Raw genomic sequence first — 19,887 nt, 5'->3', positions numbered from 1 at the left:
AGTTTATTTTGAGAGAGACAGAGACAGCACAAGTGGGGGAGGGGCAGAGAGAGAGAGAGTATCCTAAGCAGGCTCCGCACTGCCAACGCAGAGCGGGACCTGGGGCTCAAACTCACAAAACTGTGAGATCAGGACCTGAGCTGAAATCAAGAGTCGGACATTTAACCGACTGAGCCACCCAGATGCCCCTGGATTGTTCATCTTAATACAAAACATAAAACCATTCAAATGAGGTACAAGAGTGGAAGGGGGTTTCAGGATGCAAACTAAGTACAATTGTAAACAGGGAACATAATATATTTTAGACATTGCTCAACAAAGCAGGACTTAAAATAGTAATCCCTTAAGGCATTCCATGATATTTCTCTATTTGACCCGAAGACACTCCTGCTTGGATTTGTGTGTTTTGTCCTGGTGTGTCAAGCTTACTTTCTCCATGATGTGCCTATTCTCTTGCTTCTGTCCTTCTTTTTCTTTTGTTAAGTAAGCTCTACACCCAAGGTGGGACTTGAACTCATGACCCCGAGTTAAAAGGCTGTGTGTTCAACCAACTGAGCCAACCAGGCACCCCACTTTTGTCCTCCTTTTGATCCTAGAGAGAGAAAATTTTTTAATGGACGTCAGGTCCATCCCTTTGGGGCTTTGCTGTCTGTTCATCTCCCACTGAATTGGGACAGACACTGTATTTCTGCCTGTGCCCTTAAATGCGTGTTTTCATCCGTTTTTTACATCTTCCCCATATTGGGAAGACTTGGATCTTCTCCTTGGTCATATGTGGCTGTGGTCTATATCTTCTCCAGTCTTGCTTCTGACTCTTCTAGTCACACTGCTCTTCTCTATTTAACATCAATAGAAACTAAGTTTTATCTCTCTTATAACAAATCTCTATTGTAAAATACAGAGAGTAAGCCTAACTATATGAGGGTGGCATTTATGCAGTAATTAAGCTGTAGGTTTTGAAATAAGTTTCTTCCTTCCTTCCTTCCTTCCTTCCTTCCTTCCTTCCTTCCTTCCTTCCTTCCTCCTACATTAATTCCAGTTGATGCACAGGAGAATGTTCCCTGCCAGCTTTCATCGAGCCTGCCTTTATTTATTAGGTGGGCTGCTATATATGTGTGTGTGTATGTGTGTGTGTATATATATATATATATATGTGTGTGTGTATATATATATATATTTCCTCTAATATGCTTTATGCTTTATCACAATGCCTTATTAAAATGAAATGTTTCTTTAAAAAATTAAAAGCTTGGTCGTCTGGGTGGCTCAGTGGGTTAAGCATCCAACTCTTTCTTGATTTTGGCTCAGGTCTGATCTCACAATTTGTGAGATTAAGCCCTCTGCCGGGCTCTGTGCTGACAGCATGGAGCATGCTTGAGATTCTCTCTCTCTCCCTCTCTCTCAAAATAAATAAGCTTATTTTAAAAATAAAAAATAATTAAAAATTAAAAGCTTAACCAGCTGAAACGAGTGAATATAAGTTGCATGTTTTCAATGAAGAATACGTTTTTAAAAATTCTTTTGAGTACAGCTGACACACAATGCGATTAGTTTCAGGTGTATAGTTTGATAGTGATTCCACTTCTCTGGACATTGTGCTGTGCTCACCACAAGCATAGCTACCGTGTCACCATACAGCACTATTACAGTATCATTGACTGTGTTTCCTGTGTCCCACCTTTTTATATATATATAAATGTTCAGTTACTCATTTTGAGAGAACAGGTGGGGAAGGGGCAGAGAGAGAGACAGAATCTCAAGCAGTCCCCTCAGTATCAGCACAGAGCCCGACTCAGGGCTCAAACCCACAAACTGTGAGATAGTGACCTGAACTGAAACCAAGAGTCGGACCCTTAACCTGTTGAGTCACCCAGGCAGCCCCCCATGTTATACCTTTTATTCCCGTGACTTACTCATTCCATAACTGGAAGCCTCTTATCTCCCACTCTCCTTCATTCATTTTGCACATCTCCTTCCCCTCTTCCTTCTGGCATTTCTAGGTCTGATTCTTTTTGTTTACTCATTTGTTTTTTTTGTTTTTTTTTTTCAACGTTTATTTATTTTTGGGACAGAGAGAGACAGAGCATGAACGGGAGAGGGGCAGAGAGAGAGGGAGACACAGAATCGGAAACAGGCTCCAGGCTCTGAGCCATCAGCCCAGAGCCTGACACGGGGCTCGAACTCACGGACCGCGAGATCGTGACCTGGCTGAAGTCGGACGCTTAACCGACTGCGCCACCCAGGTGCCCCTACTCATTTGTTTTTTTTACATTCCACATAAGCAAAATTACATGGTATTTGTCTTTCTCAGTCTGACTTATTTCACTTAGGATAATACCCTCTAGATCCATGCATAATGATGTGACTTGGTGACTGCATAATATTCCATTGTGTATATATTTTTCTTCTTACCATTTGTCTGTTGATGGACTCTTAGGTTGCTTCCATATCTTGGCTAATTGTAAATAATGTTGCGGCAAACACAGGGATGCATATATCTTTTTGATTTAGTGTTTTCTTTTTCTTTGGGTAAACAATAGTGGAATTATTGGATCATGCAGTACTTCTATTTTTAATTTTTTTGAGGAACCTCCATACTGTTTTTCACGGTGTACCAATTTACATTCCCATCAGCAGTGCATTAGAATTCCCTTTTCTCCGCATTCTTGCCAACGCTTGTTGTTTCTTGTCTTTCTGATTTTAGCCATTCTGACAGGTGTAAGGTGATATCTCATTGTGGTTTTAGTTTGTATTTCACTAATGATTAGTGGTTTGAGCATCTTTTCATGTATTTGTTGGCCATGTGTATGTCTTTGGAATAAATGTTCAGATCTGCTTCCCATTTTTTGATCAGATTGGGGGTTTGGGGGATTATTTAAATTTTTTTTTGGTGTTTTAAAAGTTCATTATATGTTTTGGATATTAACTCCCTATCTAATATATCAGTTTCAAGTATCTCCTCCCATTCAGTAGTTTGCCTAATAAAAAGTAATTTTGGTGGCCCAGTTAGTTAAGCCTCCTACTTCATCTCAGGTCATGATCTCACGGTTTGTGAGTTCCAGCCCCACATGGGGCTCACTGCTGTCAGCACAGAGCCTGCTTTGGATCCTCTGTCTTCCTCTCTCTCTCTGCCCCTCCCCCACTTGCACTCTCTCAAAAATAAATAATACATTTAAAAATTTTTTTTAAGTAATTCTTTTTTTTTTTTACAACTGATGAAATCTCTAGAGGATAACACGAGGAGAAAGTTTGTACCTTCTCTTAGTGCCACTGCTTTCAATCTAGCGTGAATAAAGGTACATAGAACTACAGGACAAACACACCATTTGATCCTAGAGTGTCATTTTTATTTGAATGAGAGGGATTTTATTTTTATGTTACAAATGAAGGTGTAGTATACAGCTGAATTTAGAGTTCACATGAATTAAGATAAAATGGGGATTTGGGGAAAATAGTTTGCTTGTGCTTTGACTACTGAGTATGTATTATTACCATTTTCTGTTAGTAAGCTTACTTCATTTTATGTGTTCAAGGAGGTCACGCAGTGTCGGGAGGAGAAAAGGCCTCCTGTCACTGCCTACATTCTTTTCTCTTTACCACTGCTTTTCAAACTTTTCACTTGCTAGAGAACCTCTTCATAATATGCCTGCTTTTTAATCTTCTGTCTGTCCCAAAAAACCTCAATTTTGAAAGATGTTACCTACCAAACTGTTTCTATGAGATAAACTATTTTACTGTATTTTGGGTAATAAAAACAAAGGAACTGCAAGTTGGACTTTCTGATCACCATGAGCAAATCAGTAGCCACACTGATTTCTAATTTGGCACAGAAAGGCTATTTGGGGGTAAATGGAGGCATTATATAAAGCTTTTGGAAATAATGAAAGTGGTTTACAGATAGCATGTTGATACCTCTTAGAGCCTTCAGGTTCTGAGGAGCCCCAGAAGCAGTCTGAACTGCTCTTTAAACCGTAGCCTAACAGCTTGAAATTAATCATATTTTGGGGTGATAAAAAGAGAATGCCTATATTTCAGAGTGAGAATGTTGGATTGATGCCTTTATTACTTTTGCTTTTTGCACCTAGATTGAATATGAAAGGAAAAAGAAAGAAGATGGAAAACGAGCTCGAGCTGATAAACAACACGTTTTAGACATGCTATTTTCAGCATTTGAGAAACATCAGTATTACAATCTTAAGGACTTGGTGGACATCACAAAACAACCTGTGGTATGTATATGCTCACATTGATCCTTTAAATATGTCCTGCTTCATTTAGATGACGTTTCTGAAGAGAAGGGTATCATATATGAAGAAGTTCACTTGCACCTATGCTAATGTCAGGGTTTATTTCAACACTCAGGAAAGATGTCTTAATACAGGTTATTTTTTGGTGACATCAACTTCATTATTTTAGATTTCAAATACATTAATGTTAAAAGTTCCATATGAAGATAAAGTAGATATACCCTTCTTTTGACTGATCCCTTGACATCAAGCCTAGTCTTTCATTTGTTCCCCTACCTCCCTCCAAAAGCGCTCAGCTTCTTTCATATATTTGAAAATGTGCCTTCTAGAAGAACTGCATTCCTTTAAGAGCCATACTGATTTGTCATGATGAGAGTGTTCATCTCTGTCTTGCGGGTTTTTTTTTTTTTTTTTAATCAAAATTTACCTAGCACTAACATTAGGTCCTTTTACACTTGAGCTGTGTACTACCCCAGTGTTGGTTGAGGTTGTGGTTGGGTTGGTCTGTTCTCCATTTTTAAGGAAAAATTTATTAAGTTGATGTTTTAGAAAGTTTATACTATAAATAATCATTTTTCCGTCCCTGCTCCAGACTTTTGTGCCTATTTGCTAACAATTTGTATTTCTAATCCATTAAAACACTGGTAACAAATAAGGAATCCAAATCCCTTTTCTCCAGTCTTTGAGTCACGTTTCCTGCTGTTTCACTTTCTTACACCTAACATTAGCAAAGCAGAGAATTGAATTGTAACAGTATTTATTTATAGGGTTTTAAAAATTAAATGGAATCTCTTTTATTTTCTGTCCTTTTACACTCTGACTTATTCAAAGCTTTAGGAAATAACTTAGGAAATTTCAATATTGATGGTAGTTTTCCCATTTCTGCAGATTTCACTGTTACATTTCAATCTTTCACTTTTTTATTAAGAAATTAAATTCCAAAAGATCTAAATACTTTTTTTTAATAGGAGGCAAGTGCTCATGCTGCCATTATCAGCTCCTCTTAACGACTTCACTCCCTTCACCATCAAAGCCTTAGACACAGCATTTCAAACTAGATTTTTAAAAATTGAAATAGAATAATTCATTAGCTAAGCTGTGTTTTTTATACATTTAATGAAGTTTATCCTTGTGTCATATATATATATACACACACACATACATACATACACACACAAAAAGGCCATTCCAGAAGCTGAATGCAGACAGTATATTCTCATGGAATCACACACACACACACACACACACACACACATTAGCTACAGGAAAATACGTATTTGTATGTAGAAGGACATTTAGATGATACTAGAGAAAACAATTTCTTTGCTTCCCAATTTCTTAACGTGGAACAACATACTGTTTTTTTTATCTTTTTTACTTTTTTTAATGTGTATTTATTTCTGAGAGAGACAGAGGGTATGAGTGGGGGAGGGGCAAGAGAGAGAGAGGGAGACACAGAACCTGAAGCAGGCTCCAGGCTCCGAGGTGCCAGCACAGAGCCCGATGCAGGGCTCAAACCCATGAACTGTGAGAGCATGATCTGAGCCAAAGTGGAACTCTTAACCAGCTGACCCACCCAGGGGCCCCAATATACTATTTTTAAAATCCATTTTGTGTCAGAGAAAAGGAATAACTAGTATTTCTCTCAGTTTTGGTGTTTCAGATAATTTTTATGTAGAGGTGCTCAGTGAATCTCTTAAAATAGAGCTACTTAGGGGTGCCTGGGTGGCTCAGTTGGTTAAGCATCTGACTCTTTGTTTTGGCTCAGGTCATGATCTCATGGTTTGTGAGTTCCAGCCCCATGTCGGGCTCTGTGCTGACAGCTGCAGAGTCTGCTTGGGATTCTCTGTCTTTCTCTGCCCTCCTCCACTCACTCACTCTCTCAAAAATAAACATAAAAAGAAAGTGAGAGAAAGAGAGAAAGAAGAAGAAAGAAAGGGAAGGGAAGGGAGAGGAGAAGGAAGGAATGAGCTGCTTACCTCATGGTCAGTAGATGGGCTTTAGGAGATCCAGCAGTCTTCTGAATATGTGCAAAAATATGTGGGTTGGGGAGCAGATCATAGTTAATATCAGATTCTCAAGAGCTTGTGAACCACTGATCTAGAAACTAAATTATTTTATAATTGTCTTATTGTTTAGAGGCAATTTGCCTCAGCAAGCATAAGGTTCTTAAAGGAGGGTTGTGTATTAGTCATATCCCTAAATATTCATATGTTCTACAATGTAAACATAGTAGAAATCCAGTAAATATTAGATGAATTGGTGGATTCAGATGGATTCGACAGGCCTCATGTCATTTTTGGGAAGAGAAGGAAGACAGAGAGCCAGTCTCAACTAAGTGTAGAACGCCAGGGTTTTAGCTATCTCCGCCTAGAGGAGGGGGCAGGAAGGGGTCAGCTTGGGTTGGGTTCTGCCATTTACCTACTACCCACTGGGATCTGGGGGAGTTACTTCCTTTCCTAAAATTGAGGAACACTGGATAGTCACTGTGCTCCCTTCCAACCCGATACCTGTGACTCTCTCTCTCTCTGTCTCCTATTTTATCTCCTCTCCACCTTCCTCTCATATTTGAATTGAATTAGCAAATCCCATTGACCTGCGAAGTGGCCCAAGTTCAGCTTTCCTCTGTATAGATAACTATCCCCTTTAAAAGGTTCACCGGACGTAAGTGAGTCTGTACTCATGGTCATCAGTATACCCTTACCAATTTGATCTTAATCTGAGCAATTCCAGAAGAATGAAAGAACCCAGTATAGCATGAAGATTAGTGATCCAGGAAAGGGGCTTCCTGGTATGATGGAAATAGTGGTGGATTTGGAGTAATGGCATCTCAGTTCAAGTCCCAGCTCTGCCATTTAGCCTGGACAGGGTACTTAAATACATTTGATGTTTAACACAAACCAATTTTTGAGTCCCTGTGTAAAAGAGGAGAAAAGAGATCTTGTTTGTGTTAATCACCTCTTTAGTATATGCATTTAATGACTTTCTCTCATTTTCTGATGGCCCCCAGTGCCCCCTTTGATAACAGATTTCCAGCCATGAACTCTATTACTGTAACACATCCTCTATTTCATTAACACTGCTACCATATTCTTAAGTTCCCATCTGCTTTCTGACCTTCAGAGTGTAATTTTTGACACATTGAGTGGACCCGAGATATTGTTCTTGTTTTTGCAGTTCTTACTCTCTGTATTCTTCTTCCTAAAAACTTTCACTTCCATGAGCAAAATTATTGATCAGAGAAACTGTCCTTATGGCCAGACCTTTTCTGTCATTGGCTGGCATGCGACTTGCATGAACAATCAAGGAGTTAAAGTTACTCATCAAGGGTAAATAAGCCAATTTTAAAAGGCCAAGCTCTGGTAATTGATGTAAAGTCAGAAACATGATATCCATTTAAAGGGATGTTTTTATATGATTTAAATTTGGGCTTTAATGTGAAATACCAGAGGAAGCCTATTACTTCTCCCATGCAGTATTTGATCTTTCACCTTGAATTTGTTATGTCTAGCCTTTCTTCATATCTTATTATATCTGTAAAATAGAAATACACAGCATTTCCTTCAAAATTTAAACCATTCAGAGCTGTACCTAATTGCTCCCTTTGAAACACCAAACTGCCAAGACCGTTTTGAGCCTTGACACTGTGTTCTCTCTAGCATAGCAGCCATTTACCAGTGTTCCTTGAATCGTACTTTTCTGCCAAAAGTATCCTTGAAAATCAGCTCTGGTTATGACCAAACCTCTTTAATTTTCTTGTTCTGTATCCACCCAGTTTCCAGGCATGATCTAGGGAAGTTGATCTTTAATTATTGATGATTCCTTCTGAATCAGCAGTCCCCAGTCATGTCAGTCCAGCAGACCATTGTTTAATTATACAATTTGCATGCTTTTTACTAAAGTAAGTTCAAATTCACAGGAAAATCTAGGAAAACATTTGTGTGGCTTTGACTTTGAAGGAATTTGGTGCCCATATTTCAAGGTCCCAGCACTAAACATTGCTCAGCAGGCAGTTGCTTATTCGCACAAAGTGGGCTTTCAATAAACAAAGCCATTGCAGCAATAAGGCAATGTTAACCTAATCCTCAGAATTTGTTTCTAGATAGACTTAAAGTGTGAACAGAAGTAATTGAAGCAAAATTTGGATACAAGGAGGTAGGCTTGTTTTTAAGGATAAAATGTCTGGAAAGTATGACCTGAGTATTTCTCCTGTCAAACAAATTTTTTTATTTTTTTATTTTTTTATTTTTTAACATTTATTTATTTTTTGAGACAGAGAGAGACAGAGCATGAATGGGGGAGGGTCAGAGAGAGGGAGACACAGAATCTGAAACAGGCTCCAGGCTCTGAGCTGTCGGCACAGAGCCCGACGCGGGGCTGGAACTCATGGACCGCGAGATCATGACCTGAGCCGAAGTCGGCCGCTTAACCGACTGAGCCACCCAGGCACCCCCAAATTTTTTTATTTATAAGTATATGCTGTTATAGGGGCACCCACCTGGCTCATTCGGTGGAGTATGTGACTCTTGATCTTGGGATCTTGAGTTCAAGCCACATGTTGGGTATAGAGCTTACTTAAAATAAAGAGTTTGTATATGCTATTGTAGAAACGTGAATTAGTTGAGACTCTTCTAGTTGCAGAGAATAGAAACTCAGCTCAAGGGGCGCCTGGGTGTCTCAGTGGGTTAAGGGTCTGACTTCGTCTCAGGTAATGATCTCACGGTTTGTGAGTTCGAGCCCTGCATTGGACTCTGCGCTGACAGCTCGGAGCCTGCTTGGGATTCTCCTCTTCCTCTCTCTCTCTCTCTCAAAAATAAATAGACTTTAAAGAAAAAAATAGAAACTCCACTCAAACTAACTTAAACAAAAATAGAATTTATTGGCTCATGTAGCTGGGAAGTTCAGGAATGCATCTAGCTTTAGACATTACTGGCTACAGCCACTAATATTAGTTAGAACTTTAGAACTGTAACTGTCCCTTCCCATCTTTCCACATTTGTGCCCTCATTATTCTTTCTTATTTGTTATCTTTACTCTTAGGCGGGATCTTGCCATATGATAGCCAAAATGGCCTCCTCAAACACCTCACAGCTAACAGCCTCTAAGAAAAAAGGGAATATTTGCCCTAATTATTTTATTTTATTTTATTTTTAATTTTTTTTTTAACGTTTATTTATTTTTGAGACAGAGAGAGACAGAGCATGAACAGGGGAGGGGCAGAGAGAGAGGGAGACACAGAATCTGAAACAGGCCCCAGGCTCTGAGCTGTCAGCACAGAGCCCGATGCGGGGCTCGAACTCACGGACCTTGAGCTCATGACCTGAGCAGAAGTCGGACGCTTAACCGACCGAGCCACCCAGGCGCCCCAAAGACCACCAATTTCTTTTTTTTTTTTTTTTTTTTTTTTTAAACGTGAGTTTAATTTTTTTTTTTTTAATGTTTATTTATTTTTGGGACAGAGAGAGACAGAGCATGAACGGGGGAGGGGCAGAGAGAGAGGGAGACACAGAGGGAAACAGGCTCCAGGCTCTGAGCCATCAGCCCAGAGCCCGACGTGGGGCTCGAACTCACGAACCGTGAGATCGCGACCTGAGCTGAAGTCGGACGCTCAACTGACTGAGCCACCCAGGCGCCCCAAGACCACCAATTTCTTAAAAGAGCATGTTAACAGCCTTTTTTGAGACTTGTGTTTTAAAAAATAATTATTTGCTAATTAATGATGTAGAACCTAATATATTTTAAGCTTTAGAATATGAAATGTCATACTAAAATAAATCAACGATTTGAATTGTATTGAATATAAATGGATGAAATTTAAACACATTTATGAAATTTTAATATTTATTTGTAGAAGATTTTAATAACTTCTAGATCTACCAGAAAGTTTATCATAGGTAATAGCATTTTCTCCTTTAACTTATATGCTTTGTTTCAGTCCCCACCCCACCACCCCTATTTTTTACCATATTTCTGAATGAGGTAAAATTCGGGGTGAATTTACTAACATAACCAATTGAGTCCATATTTTACGTGAAATATTATGTAGATAAAAGCAGTATTTAACACAAGCACCCAGTAAAGAGAATTGGGCATTTTTTATATGCAAAATTTACATAGAATTTTTAATTAAGCAATGGACTTTAAAATTTATATTTAATCTGAAAAATATCATTACTTATAAAATCTCCTTCCCCACTCTTCAGCACCATTTGATTTGAAGGGAAGTTAAAGTAAGTTTTTAAGCTTATTAACTGCCTTCTACTGATTTCTTTATTTAGTCTCTGAACAAGCTAGAAGGATTTGCTTTTAGGCTTATGGTCCTTATGGAAATTGTCTCAGGAAAGGAATTTCACTGGTCTTTAGATTGGTCTTAGCATTAGAGAGAGCATGACTCTGTGGATTTAGATAAGTGTTCACAGCCTCCCAGTTTCTCTATCTGACAGGAGAATTGAGATACCAGAGGATAAGCCTGTTGGCAGAAGACCTTGTAGTGTCAGTTCTGTATTGCAGCTTTGTAGAGCCATTCCTTCTACAGTGTCCCAAGACCAATATTCTGATGCCATCATATTTTCCAGTACATACGGACTAATGCACAGAGCTAGCTACTGTTGATTGGCAGTGTTACTGTACTCATCATAATTTGGTAATAAAAATGGTGTTCTCTTAATTTGTTGTTAGGAGCTAGATAGGTCACTCGCCCCCCACCCCAATTTAAAACCTTTATTTTCAGTACAAATTATATTTGTATTTTTTTCAATTACAGTTCAATGGATTTTAATGTATTCACAGACTTGTGTGACCATCACTACAATTAATTTTAGAACATTTTCTTCATCCCAGAGGGAAATCCCATACCTATTAGCAGTCACTCCCCTTTACCCCACTTTCACCCCCCACCCCCCACCCCCCAGGCAAACACTGGTCTATTTTCTATCTATCTGTATAGATTTGCCTACTCTGGACATTTAATACACATGGAATCATATAATATGTGATCTCTTATCACTGGCTTCTTTCATTTAGGCATAATATTTTCAGATTTCATCCATGTTGTGGCTTGTATCAGTATTTCCTTGCTTTTTATTGCCAACTAGTATACCATTATATAGATCTACAACATTTTGTTGTTTCTGCTTTTGGCTATTATGAATACAGCTACTGTAAACGTTTATGTACAGGTTTGTGCATGAGCATATGATTTTATTTCTTTTGGGAGTGGAATTGTTGAGGCACTTCATAGCTTTGATAACCTAAGGAACTAACTGCCAAATTTTCATCAATCCTTTTTTAATCTTTAGCCAGCAAAAATTTCTATCTTATCCTATTGCCCTTAAGTACAACTTTACTCTCTATTCCAGATATCTTAAGGGTGAATAATACTTCATGGTTGCAAGTGCTAGCTAATGTACCAAAAATTCTCTGTTGGTAAAATATATACCTATAGTCTCTTTGCTTGTCATTTAATTTCTAACAGTATTTTCAAATAGACTAAAAATAACTATGCCAATTGATACCTTCTTACATTCTGTACATTTGAAACTGCACTTCACACTAAATGCACTAATAGATAGGTTCTAAAATGCAAGAATTCATATTTAAATTTCAAAAGGAATTTTAGTTTTTGCTACTTTGTTAAGTTTTGGATTTTTTTCTTTTATTTTTTTCTCTTCTCTTCTCTTCTCTTCTCTTCTCTTCTCTTCTCTTCACATTTTATTTATTTACATAATCTCTACACCCAACATGGGGCTCAGATTCGCAGTCCTAAGATCTAGAGTAGCACACTCCCCTGACTGAGCCAGCCAAGTGCATCTGTATATTTCTGATTATATTTTCCTAATTAACTATAACCTAACATTAACTATATAGGTATACATTTTTTTCCCAATTGGAAACCATCATTTCTCAGCCTTGGAATACCTTGCAGTCAATATTTAAGGTTAAGTTATGTTTAGCGTACAAATAAACAAATACAGTTTAGAAAGCACATCTTGAAACACATAGTTAAATTTAAAAGTTTTGGCCCAAAGGAGGTAAACTTTGTTTATTTGAAATATGCAAACATGTGAATCATTTGCTAGTGCCTGGCACATGAAGTGTTACTAAGTTGATTTATGGGAATGCAAGCTGGTGCAGCCACTCTGGAAAACAGTATGGAGGTTTCTCAAAAAACTAAAAATAGAACTATCCTATGACCCAGCAATTGCACTACTAGGCATTTATCCAGTGGATACAGGTGTGCTGTTTCGAAGGGACACAGGCATCCCAATGTTTATAGCAGCACTATCAATAGCCCAAGTATGGAAAGAGCCCAAATGCCCATCGATGGATGAATGGATAAAGAAGATGTGGTGTGTATGTGTGTGTATACACACACACACACACACACACACACACACACAATGGAGTATTACTCGGCAATCAAAAGAATGAAATCTTGCCATTTGCAACTATGTGGCTGGAACTGGAGGGTATTATGCTAAGTGAAATTAGTCAGAGAAAGACAAATATATGACTTCACTCATATGAGGACTTTAAGAGACAAAACAGAGAAACATAAGGGAAGGGAAACAAAAATAATATAAAAACAGGGAGGGGGACAAAACGTAACAGATTCATAAATATGGAGAACAGAAGGTTACTGGAAGGGTTGTGGGAAGGGGGGACAGGCTAAATGGGTAAGGGGCTAAGGAATCTACTCTTGAAATCATTGTGGCACTATATGCTAACTAATTTGGGTGTAAAAAAATAAAATTTAAAAAAAGAAAAAAAAGTGAGTTGGTTCACCAACACACAAATATTCATGCAATAATAAAGTTGCTTTTCCAGAATTTGGATTAATCCATAAGGTAGTGCTGAGGTGGGATAGGGCTTGTGCCTTGGCCACTTTATTATGCATCATCTACAAAGGGAGGAATGCAGCCTATGTGACCTGAGAGGAAGACAAGGGAGGGGAGTGTCTAGTAGGAAAGTGGGGGTGAAACCAGAAGGAAAAGAGGATAAAAATACTGACATGGCCCATGTCCCAGAGAATTTGGAGCATCACCTTCCCAATCCTGTTTACAGTTTTCTCTATGTAAAGGAGGGAAAACATATGTTGCCTTCATTCACAGCTTATGCCTAATGTGTTGTGTGTTTTTTTAATCAAACAATTTTGTGCCTTGGAGCCACTAACATCTTCATCAGTAAGCCCTCTGATTTATCACACAAATCATTTGAAATGATACTTCGAAATTATCATAGAACTGATAATGTCCCTCTTGCCTTGGATCACTTTGTAAAAAGCATATAATGATTTTCCGTGGCTGTCTGCATTAACCAGTACCATCTTTGGTATAGACTGCATATTGGATATTCATTCCAACCTTTCTGGGAAGATTTTGTGACCAAAAGTCTAATAGGGTCATATTATTTGCTTACCTAAAGCATTAATTCTTGGTGATCAGCTCTTTGTTAAAGATACATGTTCTTGACCAATTTCTAGAAATTTAGATATAGTTAATTTATTATTATATATGTAATGTTTAACTGAAATTCCTGGTTTGGGATTGGTTCGCAGAGCAGTAGAGGAAAAGATGATATGAGAAATGAAGGGGGGGGGCGTGGGAAGAGGGACAGAAGGAGAAAGAGACTGCAATAGTAAGCTCCTGTGCCTTGCAACTCCACATCAGTTTGTCTTGATTTGGGGGAAAATAGGAATTTGGTCTGTGGATTTCTGCCTTTTGGCCTACCACAGTGTTATCTTGACCCACAGTTATGCAAACCACATCCTAATCACTTGACCCCCTCCCCTTTAAAAAAAAAAAAAAACTTTTAAGTGTTTATTTTTGAGAGACAGAGCTCAAGTGGGGGAAGGGCATAGAGAGAGGGAGACAGAATCCATAGCAGGCTCAAGGCTCCAAGCTGTCAGCACAGAGTCAGACGGGGCTTGAACTCACGAGCCTCGAGATAATGACCTGAGCTGAAGTCCGATGCTTAACCAACTGAGCCACCCAGGTGCCCCATCACCTAACCTCTTTGGTCCAGTATTTGCTTTGCCTTTTCCTTCCAAGGAAGCTGTAATGTTCTATCCCTTTTTTCTCTGCAGTTCAGACTTCCTGTAAATAGTCTCCCACACATCCCTTTGATGAAAAGTTTCTAGATCTGAGCCAGTTTATTTCAAATCTTGTTTTGTAGCACTGCACATAGCATTAATGAGAAATCTCTCCAATCCTGTGTGACATAAAGGTGATCTAATTAGTTCTAGAATAATTTGTTTAAAATGAAGGGGATCAGGCAAAAGATTAAATTGGAAAGTCAGTGTTTAGTATAAGAGGAGAATTAGTATCTTTTGATCTGGGCCCAGAATTGCCATTTAATTCAAAGGATCAAATACACATCCTCAAAACCTAAGATCATGACTCAAGCTGGGCTGAGTGCCCTTCTCAGTGCTCCCATAATATCCTGTATATATGTCCTTCTTACTATGCTTTAACTTAACGATTGTCTGCTTCTATGCCTTTGTGTCCCCATTCACGTACCCTAATATTTTTTTTTAATTTTTTTTTTAAATTTTTAAATTTATTTTTGCGACAGAGAGAGACAGAGCATGAGCAGGGGAGGCGCAGAGAGAGAGGGAGACACAGAATCGGAAGCAGGCTCCAGGCTCTGAGCTGTCAGCACAGAGCCCGATGCGGGGCTTGAACCCACAGACTGTAAGATCATGACCTGAGCCGAAGTCGGACGCTTAACCGACTGAGCCACCCAGGCGCCCCCACATACCCTAATCTTAGACTGTGAACTCTTGGGGATGAAAATGACTCTGTTGCCATTCTTCCTGTCACACAGGAGGTCTAAAATAAATACTTGTGCAAATATATGAATTTTTATAAAAGGAGAGTTAGATTGCCAAATGATCTTCAGTCCTGTTAGAACTTTTAAAATTTCCCCCAGATGGCTTTGTCCCCATCTTATAATACAAAGGTTAGTAATAAATAGAATTCAAATTCAGGTAATACAATTTAATCAGTCAACTTGTATTTCTCAAACCTGGTCATAACCCTATAAGTTAATTAGAGCCTGAGTTCTAAAAATGAAAAGAAGTAGAGTTAGCATAGTTTTAGTCCATAGGACCTTCTAAATGATCTCACCTCAAACACCCCACCCCTGCCCAAATCCTTGTTCCCTTATTTCCTTTTTTTTTCTCCCTGAGAGAGAGAGGGGGCATGAGGGAGGGGCAGAGAGAGAAGGAGAGAATCCCTAGATCTCTCCAACTAGGAGAACATGACCCAAGCCCAAATCAAGAGTAGGACGCTTAACCAGGCACCCGAATAGTTCCCTTGTTTACTCTTAAGCACTGCCTATTCATTCGCACCACTAGTGGTTTGATGGGAGAGAGACCTAGAAGTAAAGGGTTATAAGGTGGTATGAGGGCGATCACTGAGGTACATACAGTGTGAAATGTAAACCTAAGAGGTAGGTGCCAAGTCTTCAAGGCTGAGGAGTTCAGATTTGAGGGAAGGGGGTAAGTATGACGGGAAAAGGAAACAGCATATGGAGAAAACTAGAAGCATGTAGACACACAAATGGTAAGTATGTGTTCAGGGAATTCTTAGAAGATGAGGCCAAAGGGAAAAGGCAGGCCTGAATGGATGCCTGTGAAGGGGTTTAGAATTTAACCTGTAGACCAAAAGGGAAGTCACTGAAAATTTTTCAGCAGAGGAAGGACGTGATCTCGCTGTTCCCTACCTGTGTCTTTCCTTCAGCGACTCTTGTGACCTGTGTTCCCCTATCAGTACTGTTACTTTCTTTACTAATAGGTTGTGGCCAAGTTAATTCATTTGGTTAGAGTAAAATAGCTTTAGGTTGTAGTTTAGAACATTCTAAAGCTCCAGAAATAGGCTCTTTCCCACCTTCCACCAAAACAGAATTCTGTACCAGGGCTAGATATTGTGATCCTAAATCAGGAAAGCTTCTGTCTCACAACTGTAGCGCTCCTAGCAATTGCTCTCTTCAGTTTGGACCCATTGCAGTGCGTCCACATTTGTCTTATTGTTTGTGTGCAGGTTCGTAGCCAGTATCACAATAAATCATTCTTTGGAATTTTACAAAGATGTCGTCCTTGGCATCTAAGCTGAAAATCATTTATGCCCAGCACATCAGTTTCCCTTTGTGAATACTGTCTAATTAGAAAGTAGTTTATGAACAGTGTCTCCTTTTAAAAATGTAATTTGAAGTAGCAGATAGCAGATGTGCATGTTACCTGGATGTCTCAAGCCTTTATGCTTACTCATTCGCACAGATCGTTCAGTGGAGGCAGCTGCAGAAAGTGTGGGAGGCAAGCAGGCTCCTTCCTGGGGAAACCCAGGCCTCATTTGATTCATTGCTGCCACCTGCTGGGGCCTGGCTGCTGGAACGGGAAGGCCACACTGGTAGTAGAGCTACGTCATCCAGGGCCACATAAAGAGCCATATGTAGTTCCAGTGCTAATCAGCCACTGTTTCTAGGGGACGACCTACCCCAAAGTGAAAGGATCTTCTAAGCAGTAGAACATTATACCAGTCAGTGTAAGGTGGTGTTTGATTATGTTGGTTAACACATCTCCAGCAATTGTGAGGTTCAGAGAACTAAGCAACACTTGGAGGACTCAAGATCCTAAAGTGTTAGAGCTGGGAGAGTCCTTCCCACAGATATTGTGGAGCTTTAGTGTAGTTAAACCAGTCTCCTAGAGGCATGTGAAAATGCAGATTCCCAGGCCTGGCCCCAAAGATTGCAATTCACTAGGCCCAAGATGAGGCTTCTTTAACAGGTTTCCCATAAAGTTCTGATGCAAGTGACCCAGGACCATACTCCGGAAAGGCACTGCCTTAAACATGATCTATGTAGGAGCTTCTCAACCATTTTTCAAATCAGTGCCTCATTTCACTTTTAAAAAAATTACATCTATCCACAGGGTGAGTTACGAATACTGTAGCAGGTTCTTTGAAGCATATACACAAAATATTATGGGATTGGTTCTGCAGGCGAGAAAAACACTTTTAAATAATTAACTTTCCTCTCTTACTCCAAGAGACAAGTACTCTAACTTAGGTTCGTCCTTTTATAATGGGGTGTTTTTTGGCCTTGGGCATTGGCACATAAAGGTGGCGTTTGGTATTATATTTATCACAGCCACCAATTCCCTGAATATAGTAATCATTTGGTTAACGTGTATTAAATTTTCAGGGACCTAAAATAACATAAGACGGAGTTCTGCCCTGCATCATTGTTACCTCTGTCCTTTGGAGGAGCCAAGCACCAGAGAGCTGCAGGCCTGGGCGTTTAGCATGTCTTATTATCGTTTCGTAGGCCTTACATTGCCTTGGCAAGCTTGGCCAAGATACAGACAATACTAATCACAAATAATAACTTTCCTTATCACAGAGGAGGAAAAATAAGTGGCCTGTAGCACATATGAAGAGTCACTTAGAACTGAGAATTCTGGATGCCTGAATATTTGTTATTTTTTTTTTATATATGCTACTGCTTCTGAAATGCTGATTGTAATCCAAGAATAACCCTATCCAGCTGTGAACTGAGGCCACTGAACTCGAGGGAAAATTACATTTGGTATACTGCATCATCTTAGTAAACATCGAGACTAGTAACATTCTAGTGTATCTTCATCCAGACATCTTTTCTTTTTTTTTTTTTAAGCTCTCAGGTTGTTGGAATCCCAGACTTCCAATCCCTTAATGCAAATGATCTTACATTTAACACAGTTACCGTGTATTGCATAAATAAAACCAAAAGGCGGTTTATTAAACCTCTTTATAGAGAAATCTTGTTGTGCTTTCAAAATCGTAATTTTTATTAGTTGTGAATGTAGTTTGATGTGTATTTTAAATTTTGTTTCTTGCCTTCATAATCTCATCTTGGGGATTTTTGTTTTTAGGGCTACCTAAAGGAAATCTTAAAAGAAATTGGTGTGCAGAACGTAAAAGGAACCCACAAAAACACATGGGAGCTGAAGCCAGAGTATAGACATTATCAAGGAGAAGAAAAGAGTGATTAAGAAGACTTTCAACCAGCATGCTAACAGAACAACTAAAGGGTGATGTGCTAAGGAAACACCATTGATGCTCAAATACTTGAGGTCCATCTGTTATAGGGGTAAAATGACTGGAACTGTAATTTGCCTATGTAAATTTTTTAAACAATAATTCTTGTAAAGTTACTTAAGTGTTTTTTGACGAACAAAATTATTTATAGGCTTGTATTAAACTAGATTATTCAGGAGCGGGTGTGGGATTGGGGCGGTTAATAAGGTTTTTCTCTTTAAATATTGACTTTTAAAATGTAAAATTAGGAAATGATTTCTCAATAAGGACTCTCTGTCCTTGTCTTATGTCTGAGGAGCTGAGGTAGTGCAAATCCAAAGTGAATGGCAAAGCAAGAAAAAAGTCAACTACAGAAAGTCTTCAAAGCAATAAAAAACCAAAGTTCCTTTTTCTGAAATTGTCAAAAACCAAAGCTGTCTTTATTTTATTTTATTATTTTACAGATGATCATGTTTCATATTCACACCCATTAATAAAAAAAGAGAGCGTTTATTTTGTACCTAAGACAGCAGTTTTCACCATTGGCTTGCTTATTTTACCCTAGTGTTAGTGACATGAAAAAATGCAAAAAAAAAAAAAACCAAACCTGGCCAATGGGTATTATTTCTTTAATTTGCTTTTAAAAGAATTAGAAATTAAATATTTTTCCAACAATTCAAGATATGTCTCCCCCATCCAGATTATAAGCTTCTCAGAAACTGACTTTGCCCTAGAATTTTACCGCACACCCATCAGGGAGGTATTGACTATCCTACGACCAGTGATGTTGGGGGTGAGGCTGGTGTGTGTTAGGCAGTCACAAAAACAAACATACTCACAAACAAGACCACCAAAACAAAAGAAGCTTTAACAAATTAAACACAAGAAAAAGTTGCTTTTTACTTGTTCATTTTGTCAGCTGCATCATGTGTGCTCGCAACCAAGAAGTAGCAAATGCCAACAATTTAAGAAAATGTTACATAATTAAAGCAAATCAAGGGAAAACCTGTCCATGGAGATGAATATTTGTCTGTGTTTGATATTCAGCAGGAGAACACCAGCATGCTGAGGCCGAGTACTACCGCACTGAGAAAGTGTTAATCTATGCATTCCCACTGTCAAATAAAATTCTGATGAGGGAGGGTGGTCCCGTTCCCTGCCTCACCTCTAGTTGTCTTATCCTACTTTGTTCTGGTGCAGGAACCAGGTAGATCCCCATTACCTTCCAGTTTCTGATTACTTGAGCCTCAGCGTCAGGAAGCAGACGGATTACGGTGTGAGGAGTCTGTATAGCACTGAGAATTCTGGATACCGGTCATGTGCTTGCTTCATAGCACCTGTCTTCCCCCAAACCTTGTCTTTATTTCATATTTGGTCTGCCCTGAAACAGACCTGTGTCTCCTCTACCTCTGTCTTTCGTTTTTGTGGTGATAGTGGCTGCCACATAGAACTTTGTAGCTGCTGATAGGGCTTCCAGGCAAGAGTTGAGTCTCATCTGAAGCTATGCTTTGGTATTTCTGCAAAACTGGTTTCCTCAGCTTATCTTAGTTACCTTTTACCTCATCACACCTGTCTGTATCTGCTTG

The 19,887-nt window shown here is 39.0% G+C and overlaps 1 protein-coding gene across 1 annotated transcript in view; it reads left to right on the top strand.

Moving 5' to 3' along the window:
- Window positions 1-18,719, top strand: part of GTF2F2 (general transcription factor IIF subunit 2) — a 154,029-nt gene extending 135,310 nt beyond the window's left edge. Inside the window, exons 7-8 of the mRNA XM_043579108.1 lie at window positions 4,086-4,229; window positions 18,157-18,719. Coding sequence (XP_043435043.1) covers window positions 4,086-4,229; window positions 18,157-18,276 — 264 coding nt within the window. The 3' untranslated portion in view covers window positions 18,277-18,719. The remainder of the gene's footprint in view (window positions 1-4,085; window positions 4,230-18,156) is intronic.
- The last annotated feature ends 1,168 nt before the right edge of the window (window positions 18,720-19,887 follow it).

Source organism: Prionailurus bengalensis, chromosome A1, assembly GCF_016509475.1.
Source record: "Prionailurus bengalensis isolate Pbe53 chromosome A1, Fcat_Pben_1.1_paternal_pri, whole genome shotgun sequence".
Lineage (NCBI taxonomy): Eukaryota > Metazoa > Chordata > Mammalia > Carnivora > Felidae > Prionailurus > Prionailurus bengalensis.
This window is presented reverse-complemented; position numbering and strand designations above follow the sequence as displayed.